Source organism: Silurus meridionalis, chromosome 15 (genome assembly GCF_014805685.1).
Source record: "Silurus meridionalis isolate SWU-2019-XX chromosome 15, ASM1480568v1, whole genome shotgun sequence".
Classification (NCBI taxonomy): Eukaryota; Metazoa; Chordata; class Actinopteri; order Siluriformes; family Siluridae; genus Silurus; species Silurus meridionalis.
Genome location: NC_060898.1, coordinates 5,090,269 through 5,104,383, shown reverse-complemented (window position 1 = coordinate 5,104,383; position 14,115 = coordinate 5,090,269). Strand labels below are relative to the sequence as shown.

At 36.5% G+C, this 14,115-nt stretch overlaps 1 protein-coding gene across 1 annotated transcript in view; it reads right to left on the bottom strand.

Moving 5' to 3' along the window:
• Nucleotides 1–4,454: 4,454 nt before the first annotated feature.
• Nucleotides 4,455–14,115, bottom strand: part of si:ch211-196i2.1 (collagen alpha-1(I) chain) — a 39,498-nt gene continuing 29,837 nt past the window's right edge. Inside the window, exons 42-62 of the mRNA XM_046867244.1 lie at nucleotides 13,131–13,184; nucleotides 12,894–12,947; nucleotides 12,704–12,811; nucleotides 12,565–12,618; nucleotides 12,418–12,471; nucleotides 11,764–11,817; nucleotides 11,538–11,591; nucleotides 11,154–11,207; nucleotides 10,890–10,943; nucleotides 10,588–10,641; nucleotides 10,455–10,508; nucleotides 10,321–10,374; nucleotides 10,067–10,120; nucleotides 9,432–9,449; nucleotides 9,109–9,162; nucleotides 8,033–8,095; nucleotides 7,400–7,565; nucleotides 6,506–6,615; nucleotides 6,327–6,407; nucleotides 5,511–5,693; nucleotides 4,455–4,914 (exon numbers count right to left, since the gene is read on the bottom strand). Of these exons, the coding sequence (XP_046723200.1) occupies nucleotides 4,765–4,914; nucleotides 5,511–5,693; nucleotides 6,327–6,407; nucleotides 6,506–6,615; nucleotides 7,400–7,565; nucleotides 8,033–8,095; nucleotides 9,109–9,162; nucleotides 9,432–9,449; nucleotides 10,067–10,120; nucleotides 10,321–10,374; nucleotides 10,455–10,508; nucleotides 10,588–10,641; nucleotides 10,890–10,943; nucleotides 11,154–11,207; nucleotides 11,538–11,591; nucleotides 11,764–11,817; nucleotides 12,418–12,471; nucleotides 12,565–12,618; nucleotides 12,704–12,811; nucleotides 12,894–12,947; nucleotides 13,131–13,184 (1,581 nt within the window). The 3' untranslated portion in view covers nucleotides 4,455–4,764. The remainder of the gene's footprint in view (nucleotides 4,915–5,510; nucleotides 5,694–6,326; nucleotides 6,408–6,505; nucleotides 6,616–7,399; nucleotides 7,566–8,032; nucleotides 8,096–9,108; nucleotides 9,163–9,431; nucleotides 9,450–10,066; nucleotides 10,121–10,320; nucleotides 10,375–10,454; nucleotides 10,509–10,587; nucleotides 10,642–10,889; nucleotides 10,944–11,153; nucleotides 11,208–11,537; nucleotides 11,592–11,763; nucleotides 11,818–12,417; nucleotides 12,472–12,564; nucleotides 12,619–12,703; nucleotides 12,812–12,893; nucleotides 12,948–13,130; nucleotides 13,185–14,115) is intronic.

Genomic DNA, 14,115 nt, shown 5'->3' with positions numbered 1-14,115 from the left:
AATAATTTGGTATCTAGTAAATGCATTAAAAGCAAAAAACTTGTACAAACATCACAACACGTTGTATTTCTTTGCAAAAGCCTGTACTTCTCTCAAAATCCATAGTTCATCTCTTAAAAATAAGTCTTTGTGTCAATTAACAAATCATTGTCATCAGAACGACAAGTCCTTTTGTTATTGTTTACAAACAAGATCATCAAAATGTTAAGTCATGTTGTCAGTAAGACTGTACGGATTTAGTATTTCCTGATGTAAACTATGGTTTGGATTACAGTGATTGAAAATGCACAAGGCTGAATTTCTTCTGTGTGGTATATACAGTATGAGTTTAATAGAAATGTACAATTGACAGATGATGACAACTGGTTTAACCATTTTGCATTTAATGACTTATACAATGAACTGATGCTGAGATGTTTGGGGGGTTAAGACGATTCAGGTGTAACCAGTATAATATATTTTGATCAACATAAAATAAACAACAGATAATGTTATAAACAGCAGACAATTGTACACAATCATTTAATGAATGTAACAAAGATTTCGCAATTTGATCAAAGTAACGAGAAATTGCTTCTACAGTGGGTGGTCTTTCTCCACCACCACTGGAAAAGCTGTCAAAGCACATCAGGGACACTTTTGAGGACCTGCACAAGGCTGGAATGGGCTAAAAGACCATCAGATCGTTGCCTTGGCTGTACGTTTTTGGTCACCTTCATGCTGGAAGACCATCCATGACCCATCTTCAGTGTTTTGGCTGAGGCCCAAAAATGCTCATCCAAGATTCTACAGTGCATGGCCCTGTGTATGTGGTGAAGTTTTCCTGTCCTCCCAGAGAAACAGCCCTGAAAGCAGAATGTTTCCTCTTCAATGTTTGGCGAGTCGAGTTGATGCCAAAGAGCTAATTTTTGTCTCATCTGACCACAACACATTCTCCCAAGTCTTCTCTGAATCATTTAGGTGCTCATTAGCAAACTTGAGATGGGCCTGTTTATGTGTATTCTTAAGCAGAGGAGCCTCGGTGTGTTACCAATGTTTTTTTTGGAGACTGTGGTTCCAGCTCCCTTGAGATCATTAACCAGTTCCTTCTGTGTAATTCTGGGCTGAACCCTCACCCCATGAGGTGAGATATAGCATGGAGCTCCAAAGCGAGGGCGATTGATTTATTTAGTATTTCTCCATTTTCAAATTATTACGCCAGTGGACTCTTTCTCACCAACCTTCTTGCTGATGGTCTAGGCGGTCTTCATTCGTGTCCCTGAAGTCCTTTGACAGCTCTTTAGTCTTGGCCATGGTGGTGGTGAGGTTTGAATGGAAGAGGTTGATACTGTGGGGTGTCTTTTATACACATAATGTGTTAATATTAGGAGTTTCTTCTTAAAGGAACAGAACTAATTTTGGTGTGTGGAAGTCTTGCTGGTTGGTACAGGACCAAAAGCTTATTTCACTCGTACACATAAACCTACCATAAAAACTCTAGACTGTTCATTCTTTGTAAGGGTACATTTACAAAATCAGCGAGGGATCTTATAATTATTTCCCCTACTGTATGCACAAAGCAAACTCCATTAAGATCTGGTTTACATGCTTTGGAGAGGAAGATTTTGTGCGGCCTGCTATGGAGCTCTGATCTCAATACTACTGAACACCTTTGGGATGAATTAGAATGCTGAATGCACCCCAGGCCTCCTCACCTACATCAGTACCTGACTTCACTAACACTCTTGTGGCTGATGAACACAAATGTCCACAAGCACACTTCAAACGAAAGAGAGCAAATTGGGACTATATCTGGAAAGTGATGATCCACTAAAAAATTAAAATGATGCTGTACACACAATTCACAATTGCTGACAATAATCTTTTTTATATACGTAAACATCCGAGTCAATTTCAGTTCTACAAAACATACAAAGATAATGTACACTTACAATGAAATACATGTCATTTGTTCATCCTGAATCATATATAGAGAGCAGATGACCAGCATATGACTTATAATGTCAATTACAAAAAAGAAATTACAAAATAACTTTGTTGAAAATAGCTAAATAAGTTAAATGTTGAGAGGATGCAACTGGCTGTACAGTGGCTTTGCTTCTCTGGTGAGTTTGTCTTTGAGAGCTTTGAGGCCTGGTATCATCATTTCCTAACCATGATATGGATGTCTTCTAAAAGTGTACGAAATCCAAGGAATTGTTTTTGACAGATTTTCTTAAAAGACCAAACCACAGATCTTTTTGATCAAGTTTTTGTATCTGTGTTACAGTACAGTAAAATATTTTAAATGTATTAAATTGAATTATACCACAGCATGTTTCATATGCTTAATTCTGTTTCATTCTTAAAATATTTTATGAATAAGTTTAATGACAGATTCTACACATGACCTACGAGAATGAATAAAAAATACAAATCTGGGTTATGAGAGGTGGCCCCATGAGAAGATGTCTGGGCAGTATTTTGGAAGGTGTCTCCAGTGTCAATAGTCAGAGGAAAAGCTGTAACTGTAATTTTAACAGGAATGAACTTTGTGGACATTCCAAGACATACATGCAGCTATCAATCAATAAAATGTGTTATGTGTCATGCTTTAAGTATAAACCTAATTGCATAAAGCTGCTTTTGGACAATCTTTATTAAGTTTTTCTCAGTTGCTTTGCAGCATTTCTAGAATCATACGTAATATTTGCAATCCAGTAAGTGCATTTCTTAATACAATTTGTAGAAACAGCAAAACACAATAGATGACCTGGTACTTTTCTTAAAGTCATTAACCTCACTGACAAGTGACTTGTCATCGTTTGCAAACAAAATCATCAAAATGTAAATTTTAGAATTTTTTATTTCCTGTAAACTATGGTTTGGATTACAATGATTGAAAATGCACAAGGCTGAATTTCTTCTATATACAGTATAAATATCAGCAGCACAAATGTATTAATTTGATCACATATTTGATTTATATTGATTGCAAGAGACCAGACAGGAGTTACACATTTACTGTACTGCACTAGTGTTTATTCATTTATTTGTTCTTTATTCATTTTCATTGTGTTTTTTTGCATTGTCTTTATTTGTTCTCCAATTGAAGGTTCACAAGGTTCACTATTGACCTGTTTAAAAGTACTAGTTAATTATTGGTTTATCTGATACCGTACACCTGCCTTTATTAGCACAATTTTTCGCAAGATTCATCTGCACAATTCATCAATTCAAGACACATTTACAAAAAAAAAAATGTTTAATAGAAATTTAAGCTGACAGATAATGACAACTGGTTTAACTATTTTGCAATTAATGACTTATGCTTATGCTATTAATGAATGTTTTTGGGGGTTAAAACAATTCAGATAAAACTGGTAAAATATATTTTGATCAACACGACAATTGTACACAATAAATTAAATGAATGCACTGAAGCATTTGCGATGTGATCAAAGCAACGAGAAATGCTTTTATGATGTGCACAAATGACTACATGATGTGGAGGTTGAAAAAGTAGTTTTGAGGATTTTATTTTTGATCTGAGAAACATTTCAATGCAACTGAGAAAATCTCATAAATACATACTGATAGCATTGGCAAAGTGCTGTGGTATAAGAAGAATAAAACATACAGTACTTTGTAAACTCACTGCTCTTAGTAAGAATGAATACATTTTTAATACTGTTCATACTTATTTTCAATTATTGATTATTTTCCTTTGTGTATCTCATGTTTTGTTCTTCCTGCTAATCATGTAAATGTAACAAACACATCATGAAGTATGGCACAGCAGTTATATTTCCCTGTTATATTACATTTTAGCACCTGAGAAATAAAAATGTATTCAAAAATTGACAACCAGCTGCAAAAATCACAATTAGTTTGAAAACCATAAGACCAAATGACACTATATAGACAAAGGTATTGGGACACCTGACCTTTCCTGCTATATGTGGTTCTTCTCCAAACTGACTGCACCCCAGGCCTCCTCACCTCACCTACATCACTACCTGACTTTACTAACACCCTTCTGGCTGATGAACACAAATATCCATAAGCACACTCCAAAATGTAGTGAACCATCTTCCCAGAAAAGTGTAGGGAATTATAAGAGCAAATTGGGATGCTCAAAAAATCACAAACCATAATTATGACCAGGTGTCCGCAAACTTTTGGCAATATAGTGCACATAATGCTAAGCACTGTCAATGAAAAATCATTTCAAACTGTCTAATTTGTTCAAGCTGTGTTTTCTTCAAAACACATTGTTTTAATATAAAGGCTTCTATAGCAAATAGAAAGCAGGAAAACTGTATTATATCGATACGTACCCAGATGTATCATGAGTGTATATATCATTTGGAAACAATTTATGGTTCTTCAGTTAAACACTGTGCAACCACATAGTGGTCACATGAACACTCTGTCATGCACTTGACCCCCCAACCCCCCCACTACAAAAAAAAGTATGCAATTTACAAAATGCTAATGAGTTGAACAGAAATTATGTTTCATTTGTTGAAAAGCACAAGTAAAAATGTGCTCCTTTAAAGTGTCATTATTGTGTAATGAGGATTAGAAAGGGCATGAGGTACAACCCACAGGTCTTCCTTACATCCTCGTGTTATACAGTTTACCTCTTTCTTCTTTCGCTCCCATTTCTGTGTGAGGTTATACCCTTTAAAATAATCTCTCTCTCTCTCTCTCTCTCTCTCTCTCTCTCTCTCTCTCTCTCTCTCTCTCTCTCTCTCACACACACACACACACACACACACTTTAGCTGAAACACACCGGGCCCACAGTGAAGCCAAACTCATGTGAAAAGCTGCTGCTGGCAAACACTGCGATGTCCCGCAGAGGGAGCAGGTCTTTATCCACAAACTGAAACACAGACTCCCGGGGCCCTGGATCCACTTCCTTAGCAGGCTGAAAGCGCACACACACACACACACACACACACACACACACACACACACACACACACACACACACACACACGTTAGTGTTTACACCTAATGCTGAATGTCTGACTTTACAAAAAATTGTTAATAGACCAAATATATTATATAAAAGAAATCACTTGACTTGCACATGAATCTTATTAACAATGGATCAAATTAAAACCATTTTAATTTAATAATGTAACCATTTTAACCATATTGGTTACACTTAAAAATGGTCCTAATGGTATTTAGTCCTCACTTTATCCATTAGTCAGGTTTAAATCAGCCTTCAAAGTTTTACCTCTCATGCTAATCATGGTCATATTTGTGTTACTATCAGTGCCATCATGTTTTTCTAGAGTGCTAAACTTAGGGAATTTTGTCTCTTTCTGTCTTAAAAAAATGGTATCAGATCCAACGATCAACTAGTTCTCTAAAATAGGTCAAAGGTTTGCAAATTTTACGAATGATTTGAAAACTGCTCCGAACCAGCCGAGAAAAGCTCTTTAACACTAAAACCTTAAAACACCTCAAAAATATTTGTATCCAAATCTTGTATTGTTAGTAAGTATCGTGTACCACACAGTCCTGAAGGGCCCCCTGGTAGCTTTGCTGCACTGAGCTGGTCAGGAAGCGTGCTTGTCGCTGTGTTTGGCCCAGTCTGTGTCCCGGATAGCAGGAGTACGTCACTCTCTGCTCCGCCGAGGTGCTCTGAAGTCTCAGAAAACGGATCTGCACCACTGTGAGCCCTAAGTATTTAAACTGGCCAAAGAGGAGAGACAAAGGCATATTATCTAATATAGAAAGCCTTTACTGTGAGGTGGTATTAAAAAGTTTAAAGACTAATAGTGCTAACTGGTGCTATTCTGTCCACGGACATGTTCATCATTGATATGTGAAATTCTGCGTGAAACTGGGCAAATCTGACACTGAGATGTTTGACATGACATACGTGGATGCTGCAACGAGGTGTTTTCCGCTTTAAGAGCTGAAAGAACGGAAGATGAAGAGAGATCAAGAAGACCTTCAATGAGCTCAACCCCCTGAAAATGTCGAAACTATTTGACATGATGATTGGTTCCTGCGGACTTCTCCCTCTTCTTGAAGATGAAGATCGAGCTCGACACCATTTTGACACCATTGCAGAAATCCAGTGCCAATAGCGGAAAGTGCTTAACGCGCTTTGAAAAGAAAACTTAGAACACTGGGAGCGCTGTATTGATGTGCAAGGGGATTATTTTAAACGTGATAGTGTATAAACATAGATAAATAAAGTACTGTCTTGCAAACAGAGCTGAAAACTCTCAAAACGTTTTGATACCACCTCGTATATCCTTCAGTAGAAAATCCTTATAAGCAACATATTAATTTACAAAACAGAATAAATCTGCTTACCGTAAAACCCCCCTCTCGGGAACTGAGCCAGTAGAACGCACTATCTGATACAGAGTCATTCAACCATGCTCTCATTGGTAGCTGTGGGGAATAATAATTATGGCTTTTAGAATTCCATTCCAGAAAATATTATCAATAATATGATACAGTGTGAGCTTCTGGCAATAACATGCAGTCACCTGTGCCATTCTGGGGTGAAGGCAAGTCTCTGCCTTTGACTCGGAGAAGTTACAAAAAGCCAAAAGAGCATCTACGGGGCTGCCCTGATTCGGGTCGATATAATAGAAACCTGCAATTATAACAGTGGTAATAACTTTTGAAAACATGTTACTTGTATGCAGTATATATAATATTAGTTATGTCAAGGTTTTCAAATGAATATGTGCTTCTCACATGTGATTTCTCAGGTGTAAATTGTTTTGTCTACTACTATTAGAAAATGATAGGTTTACAACAGTAACTTAATTTTATAAATATTAATGCGGTCTATATAGCCAGAGTATATACATTCGATTTTTCTGCATTACTATGCTTTGTTCTAACTGAATAGAATTTGTGATTACAACATCAGTATTTTGTGTGGGTGGGACACTGTTACAGCTGGTAATGCAATTTGACATCAAGAGGTTCAAAAGGTAACCGCAATTTAATCCTGTGTCCATGGTTTCTCATTCAGAGTGTATTACTGCCTCATCCTCAGTGATCCTGAGATAAATTAACTACATCCTGAACCTGAAGATAAAGTGCTTTTTAAAGTTTTATGAATAAATATATTGTGTTCTGGCTTCTGGGTCCTTTAGCTGAGATATTTCATTATTTTTTGGTTTTCATGCACATCCTTCTTTCTGTTTTCTGCCCATATAATAATTAAAGGCAGTCTCAGGCAGTCTCGCACCAGTTGTATTTGTTGTGTTTACAAATACCCTATGGAACCAAAAGGTATAAACACACTAGGGTTCAATTTAAAAAGACCAAATATTGAAAAGGGAAAAGTGCCCTCAGAAGTGACTGGTGTTGAACTGAAAGACGCTGGCTAAATCAACACCGGCATTATAAGGTGATGGGGTTCTGACCACTGGTGTAGTTGGGGTGGCAGAGCCACAGTTCCATGCAAGTTGAAGCTGGTCGCTCTTTGGTGCCATCAGGAGGATCCAGCAACAGCCTCAGGTCATGGAACAGAGAATCCAAAAGTACCTGGATGAGTGAGTAGTTCGGCTTGTCTGAGACATACATAAGATCCTGTTGGGGAGAAAAAGAAGAAAACTCATATACTGTAAACACAGTAAAAGGTAAAAACATCAACATGTGATTGTACACCATGTCAGGCTGTGCCACACCTTTATATACATAGAAGTCTACATTCTAGGCTGGCAGTCATGTTAACAGTCATGTGCAGTGGTCTTCTTATCTTGCTTTCATTCGACCCATTTTCCTGTCACTTGTCTGTTTTCTAATTTGTTCACATGTTCTATTTTGCCTTCACCTCAAAGTTTGCTTCTATATACCTACATGTTGTTTCGTGTTGTGATAAAGAATTAATAGTAATTAATAATAATAGTAATTACTGTTTTATTGAATTGCATTCTGCCTCTAACTACTCAATTTCTTTTTATTGCAAATGCATCCAGCATTCAAACCATGTTTTGCATGTCTGTTTCAACCTTTATCCTTTAAAATAGAGAATTAAGCAAAAAGAAATGACTTGCTTTAATCTGGTTCATAGTAAGGTTCACTGAGAGGCCTGGCGGTCCTGGAGGTCCGGGTGGTCCCTAAATAAAATAATAATAATTAAACCATCAAACAGCAAAGACGACAGAGGGAGTTGACTGTATGCAGAAAGAAAAAACATACATGCAATGCCATGGAAGTTTGGAAACACCTAGTCTTTTATGATTTTTGAGAAACACATGCAATGCTGCTTTTGTTTACCACTAAGAAAAGATCGTTCAGCCAATGGTGTTCTTCATTAGTTGGATATTTCTTTCTGACCTTGCTTTCTAGTTAATCCCAGAGCAGTTCAATAGGATTAGGTACAGTGACTGGGCAGGCCATTCCATAATGGATAACACTCCAGAAAAAGTTTGCTCTCTAAATAACACTTACAGAGCTTAGACAAATGCAAGGTCATTGTCCTGTTGTATGGTGAAGTTGGTTCCAGCCACGGTCCAGATGAAATTGAATGATGTTAAAGTATAGGAAGGCTTTAAATGTTGGTTCAGTATTCCTTTAACTTGTAATACAGTAAATCTCCAACCTTCCCTGCTCCAAAACAACCTGAAACCATTAAGCTTCTATCTACATGTTTGACTGTAGGTGTCAATTTGGATTCATATGTCCGTAGAACTTTGCTCCAGTCATTAAATGTCCAATTCCTGTGTGCCTTTTACCAAGTTTGTTGCATATAAGCACAAAGATCATGTTCTGGCAAAACCATACAAGGTTACAGTATGTGTTTCCAAACTTTTGACAGGCACTGTATTATCTGAATGGCAAAATATTAGTTTTTTGAAAGAAAAATGCATTTCAGCAGTCCTCAGAACAATTCTTTTTGATTATACTTTTTTTTTCAACATTCAGAGCTCGTCTCTGATTAAAATGCCTTTCCTAGGACTAGAATAATTATATTTTATTTACACCTTTTTCATTAGTGATAACACTCATTTTGCATGCAAGGCTTTTGAAATGTACTGTTTGTCAGTACTAAGGAACTACCGCTGAATGAGAAGCAGTCTGATATAAATAGCTATAACAACAAAATATCCTATGTTCGTAATTCACTTACTGGAAGGCCCCTTTTTCCAGCTGGCCCAGAAGCCCCCTGAAAACCTTTCAAACCCTGCAAACACAGCACAGCATTATCACCATTATATACAGTGCATGCATATACTGCACTGTACATATACATAATGGAGTTTTAAAAGATGCATCCTGTGGTTGAGAAACTAAAAAAGGGAACATTTTTCCTTTTTTCCAATTTCTGTCAGATAATAGATATTTAATTTTCAGACGTCCCCTCATGAAGTGTGTTGTTCTGATACCTAATCAAACATTTTCCACAATGGGAACTCGTGTCAAATTTTCTAATAAAAAAAACATACATCATACCTTTGTTCCAAACAAGCCCTGCAGAGTAGAAAAAATTAAAATGTCACTAAGATATGTCCTAAGATGTTTAACTAAGATGTTTAACATATTACGATTTCAATATACATTTTTCCTTAGGTCCTCTTTTTGCTTTTACACATCGATCAAGCATAACATTGTAACATTATAACATTATGACAGGTGAAGAGAATAACACTGATTATCTCTTAATCATGGCACTTGTTAGTAGGTGGGAGATATTACGCAGCAATGAACATAATGTCCTCAAAGTTGATGTGTTAGAAACAGGAAAAATGGGCAAGCGTAAGGGTTTGAGCAAGTTTGACAAGGGCCAAATTGTGATGTCTAGACGACTGGGTCAAAGCATCTCTAAAACTGCAGCTCTGCAGGAACAGTGGTGAACCAGCGACAGGGTAATGGGCAGCCAACAAACTAAAGTTTAAATTGCTGAAGCAGTTTAATGCTGTTAATGTTTGAAGGGTCAGACCCCAGAAAGAGGACAAATACAATATTAGGCAGGTGGTCATAAATGTTATGCCTGATTGGTGTATGAAAATCAATTGCCTGATACATACAGTACAATTAAAATTTTTTAAAAGTGCTAATATTTTCAAAAATAAGCACTCAATACTCACAGGAAGTCCAGGTATACCAGGCATCCCTCTTGGACCAGACAGACCATTACTGCCCTACAGACAGACATACAATCATCAATATATAAAAAAAAGAAAAATGTTGGACTGGAGAAAAGAACACGTAATGGTTTAGACATAATTATGTATTTCTGTCAGTGGATTTGTATCATTTAAATGACTATAATTTTTTTTACTATTTTTAATAGTTTTTATTGTCAAAATATCGCTGCATGTATCATTTATAGTGTTTGTACCTTATCCCCCTTTGGTCCCGGGAATCCAGGTGGGCCCAAAGCACCTTGGCTTCCCTAGAGCACAGACAAATTGATAAAAAAATGTTAAAGTGTCTGTGATTGCACTAAATTAAATTGATTGAGGTGACCTTTACCCTTAAGCCATCTTTTCCTGGTGGACCAGGTGGCCCTTGATCACCATTCTCTCCCTGCCAAAACAGATACTAATCAGTGTTTCATAGTCATGAGTACAGTAAAGTTTTTATCAGAGTGTCTGCTGTGCTGTACCTTTTCTCCTTTTGCACCTTCTTCACCTTTCTCTCCTCTCGGGCCTATGATACCCTAAAAAAAATAGCACACAAGTCACTTTTTTTAGTACAAGACATTATTATTAAAATAAATTATTTTCTATTTTTTCTATTCTATTTTATTTGTTTTATATTTTTATTCTATTTTCAGTTTATTTTTTTAAATATTTATTTTTATTAGATTTTCTGTTTTTTTCTTTTCGATTTTCTGTTACAAAGACCAATTAGATCACTGTGATGTGATAACTGTTTTGGGGTTTGGGGGGAATGGAGCAGCCTTACCATAGACCCCTCCCATCCTGGATGTCCTTTTTCACCAATCTCTCCTTTTGCTCCCTATTAGATACCCAAGAAAATTTCAAAATTCTGAATTCATTATAAAGTTTTATAGTATAATTGGTTACTATAATAATAATAATAATAATAATAATAATAATAATAATAATAATAATAATTGATAATGTCAGATATCAAGCCATATTCTTTTTTTACAAGCAACGATTAGAACATCTATAGTTACATTTAAACCAACCAATGAATTCAAACCTTCTCTCCTCTTGTTCCTCTTAAGCCCCTTAAACCAGCTTTGCCTCTTTTTCCCTTTAAAAAAAAAAAATAAAAAATTCAGTTATCATTTATTAGCATATTTGTCTTTCTTTGTCAAGGACCAACTCTACCAGTTGTTACTTATAATGTAACAAAATGAAACTTTTCCACACGTTTATACTTTATACTGCTGGAAATAGCTTTCACAGGTGAGATTTATTTAACTTTATTATTACTTTACTGTAATGATGATGCAGTGAAAAAGGGCAAAAATGAAATGACACTGTTTATGAGAAGTGTTGTACAGCTAATACAAATAAAGTAAGTTAAAACTTTTTGCTACCTGACTGGAAATATTTAAAGGCATGATGCTGGTAAGCTTACCTTCCTACCAGTGAGACCCATATTTCCTGGTGGTCCATTAATGCCATCATCTCCCTAAGACACACAAGCACTTTCATTAGCTGACATTTGCAACCTTTCTAAGCTTAATTACACTGTGCAAAGTTTAAACATTGTCCTCTAAGGTGATAGAAAAAAAGCACTAGCAGAAGTACTTTGGAAAGGACAAAGAGATTAAGCCAGAATGAAAATCCCACTATGACCTTACCTTGTCTCCTTTGATGCCTTGTCTTCCCTCTGGTCCTGGTTGACCCATTCTTCCCTGCAACAATAAAAACCAATTAAGTAGGTGGACAAAACATGCTGAAAAATTGATAAATAGACAAACTCCAGTTTGAATTTGCACAAATTACATTGGGTTATTTTTGCATACAGATTCTTAAATGTCTCTGCATTGATCATTTTAAGGACATAAACTATAATTAATAAATAAAAAAGTTTTTTGGTAGTGTTTTTTTTTCCAAACATTAATTGTCAGAGTTAGTTTGAGTTCTTAAAAAAGAGGGCAAATAGTAAATGCCTGTTGTACCCTTAAAATGCTGCTTTCAAGCATTCGATATTTTATAAGTTACAGAAAAGTATAAAGACATTCTTGGAGATCTTAGAGATTGTAATTAGTTATTTCCGGTGTATATTCGTGGCAATCATCCAAGTGTTTCTCTGTGTGTTTTCTTTCGGAAATCAATACTCTTTCATTTCTGAGAGCAAGATTTTCCTTGGCTGAGGGAATATCTAACATCTTAAAAACATGATCTTTAGCTGCTTAGTTTAGCTACATACAAGAGAAATTTGTTTCTCAAAACACATTAATTAATAAAAAAAATACAAATAAATAAATAAAACACTGTCAGTCTATAACTACCTCTGCTCCTGGTGGACCTGGTGGTCCCTGAAGTCCTGCTTCTCCTGGGGGCCCCTGGGAATCAGATAGTGTACTGTGAGAAAATTCATGAAGCTTTTGATGCCAATGTATACAAATGTTTAAAAGGAAATAAATGGATATGCAAACCTCAAGACCAGGCAATGCAGGGGGTCCTTGAATACCTGGAAGGCCGTCTGGTCCCTGGAAAACACATACAATTCTTTAAATATATACAGCATTTATTAAACAGAATTTCTAACAACATGCATGTATAGTGGTTAATTACCTGCTCTGCTGGTTCCCCTGGGTCTCCTGCATCTCCTTTTTCTCCATCTAGACCTGCATAGCCTTTAGGGCCAGCATCTCCTTTAGGACCTACAGGCCCATCAGAACCCTGTATTTCAGACATTTATAGACAATTACTAGTAGAATTTGCAAATTATGCAAACACTAACAGAGTGGTAACGGATGTAAACCTGTGGTCCGGGCTTTCCAGTGTCTCCTCTCACTCCTGCCACACCAGCTATTCCCTAATTTAAACAAAGAAATTATTTGCATGCAAATATATAGTCTTTATAATGAACATTCTTTTTTTGGAAAAAAATCAAATATTCTTGTTAGGCATATCATTGAAAAAGAACCATCAAACAAGATTTGGTTTGATGCTCTCTGATGCCATGCACAGATGTAAAGGGATGTTTAGAGAATCATACCCGAGGCCCGGTATTTCCAGGCATGCCGGGCAAGCCCGATGGCCCAATGTCTCCCTAAAAGTAAGAACACACGTTTGTTCAGTGAATTTTTATAAGGGTTTACAATCGCATGAAATATATCATTTTTATTGCACCCATCAGGTATTAGCCCCTGACAGGTTTTAGCATGCTGGCTGTTATTATGTCACCATTATTAATAGCCCAAACCCAGGTGTGTTATACCAGATTCTGTTTATATGAATGCATCGAGCAGGATTTTTGTAGTTCAGGTTAAAATAAATGGTCTCTTATAGTATGTTCTATCATGTCTAATGGTCTCTTATAATACACTATATGGACAGCAGTAATGGGACACCTGACTTTCCACATGTGGTTCTTTCTCGAAATGTTATCACAAAGTTGAAGACACGCATTTGTACAGGGTGTCTTTGGATGTGTTAAAACATTTCCATTCACTTGAACTAGGAGACCCAAACCTGTTCCAGCATGACAATGCCATTGTGCACAAAGCCAACTTCTTGAAGATATGCTTTGCATGGGTTGCAGTGGAAGATCTCCTACTATAGTAGAGAGCTCTGACCTCAACCCTATTGAACACCTTTGGGATAAACACCTATATCAGTACCTGACTTTACTAAAACTCTTGTGTGTGAATTTTCATAAATCTCTACAAGTACACTCTAAAGTCTAGAGGAACATCTTCCCAGAAGAGTGGAGGTAATTTAGGAGCAAATCAGGACTAAATGTGGACCGGATGCTCAAAAAGCACATACCGTACTTATGACCAGGTGTCCACAAACATTTGGCAGTATAGTATATGTTCTATCTGATAATTTACTAGTGAACACACTGGGTACATGGAATGCAGTAATGCAGGCAACAGTAAAGTGAACTTGCTGTAAGCATGAAGTTTTATTGCCCCTTTCCAAAGATAGACAAAATATTACAGCGCTGGGGCTACAAAATAACAGGACACACTGTCATA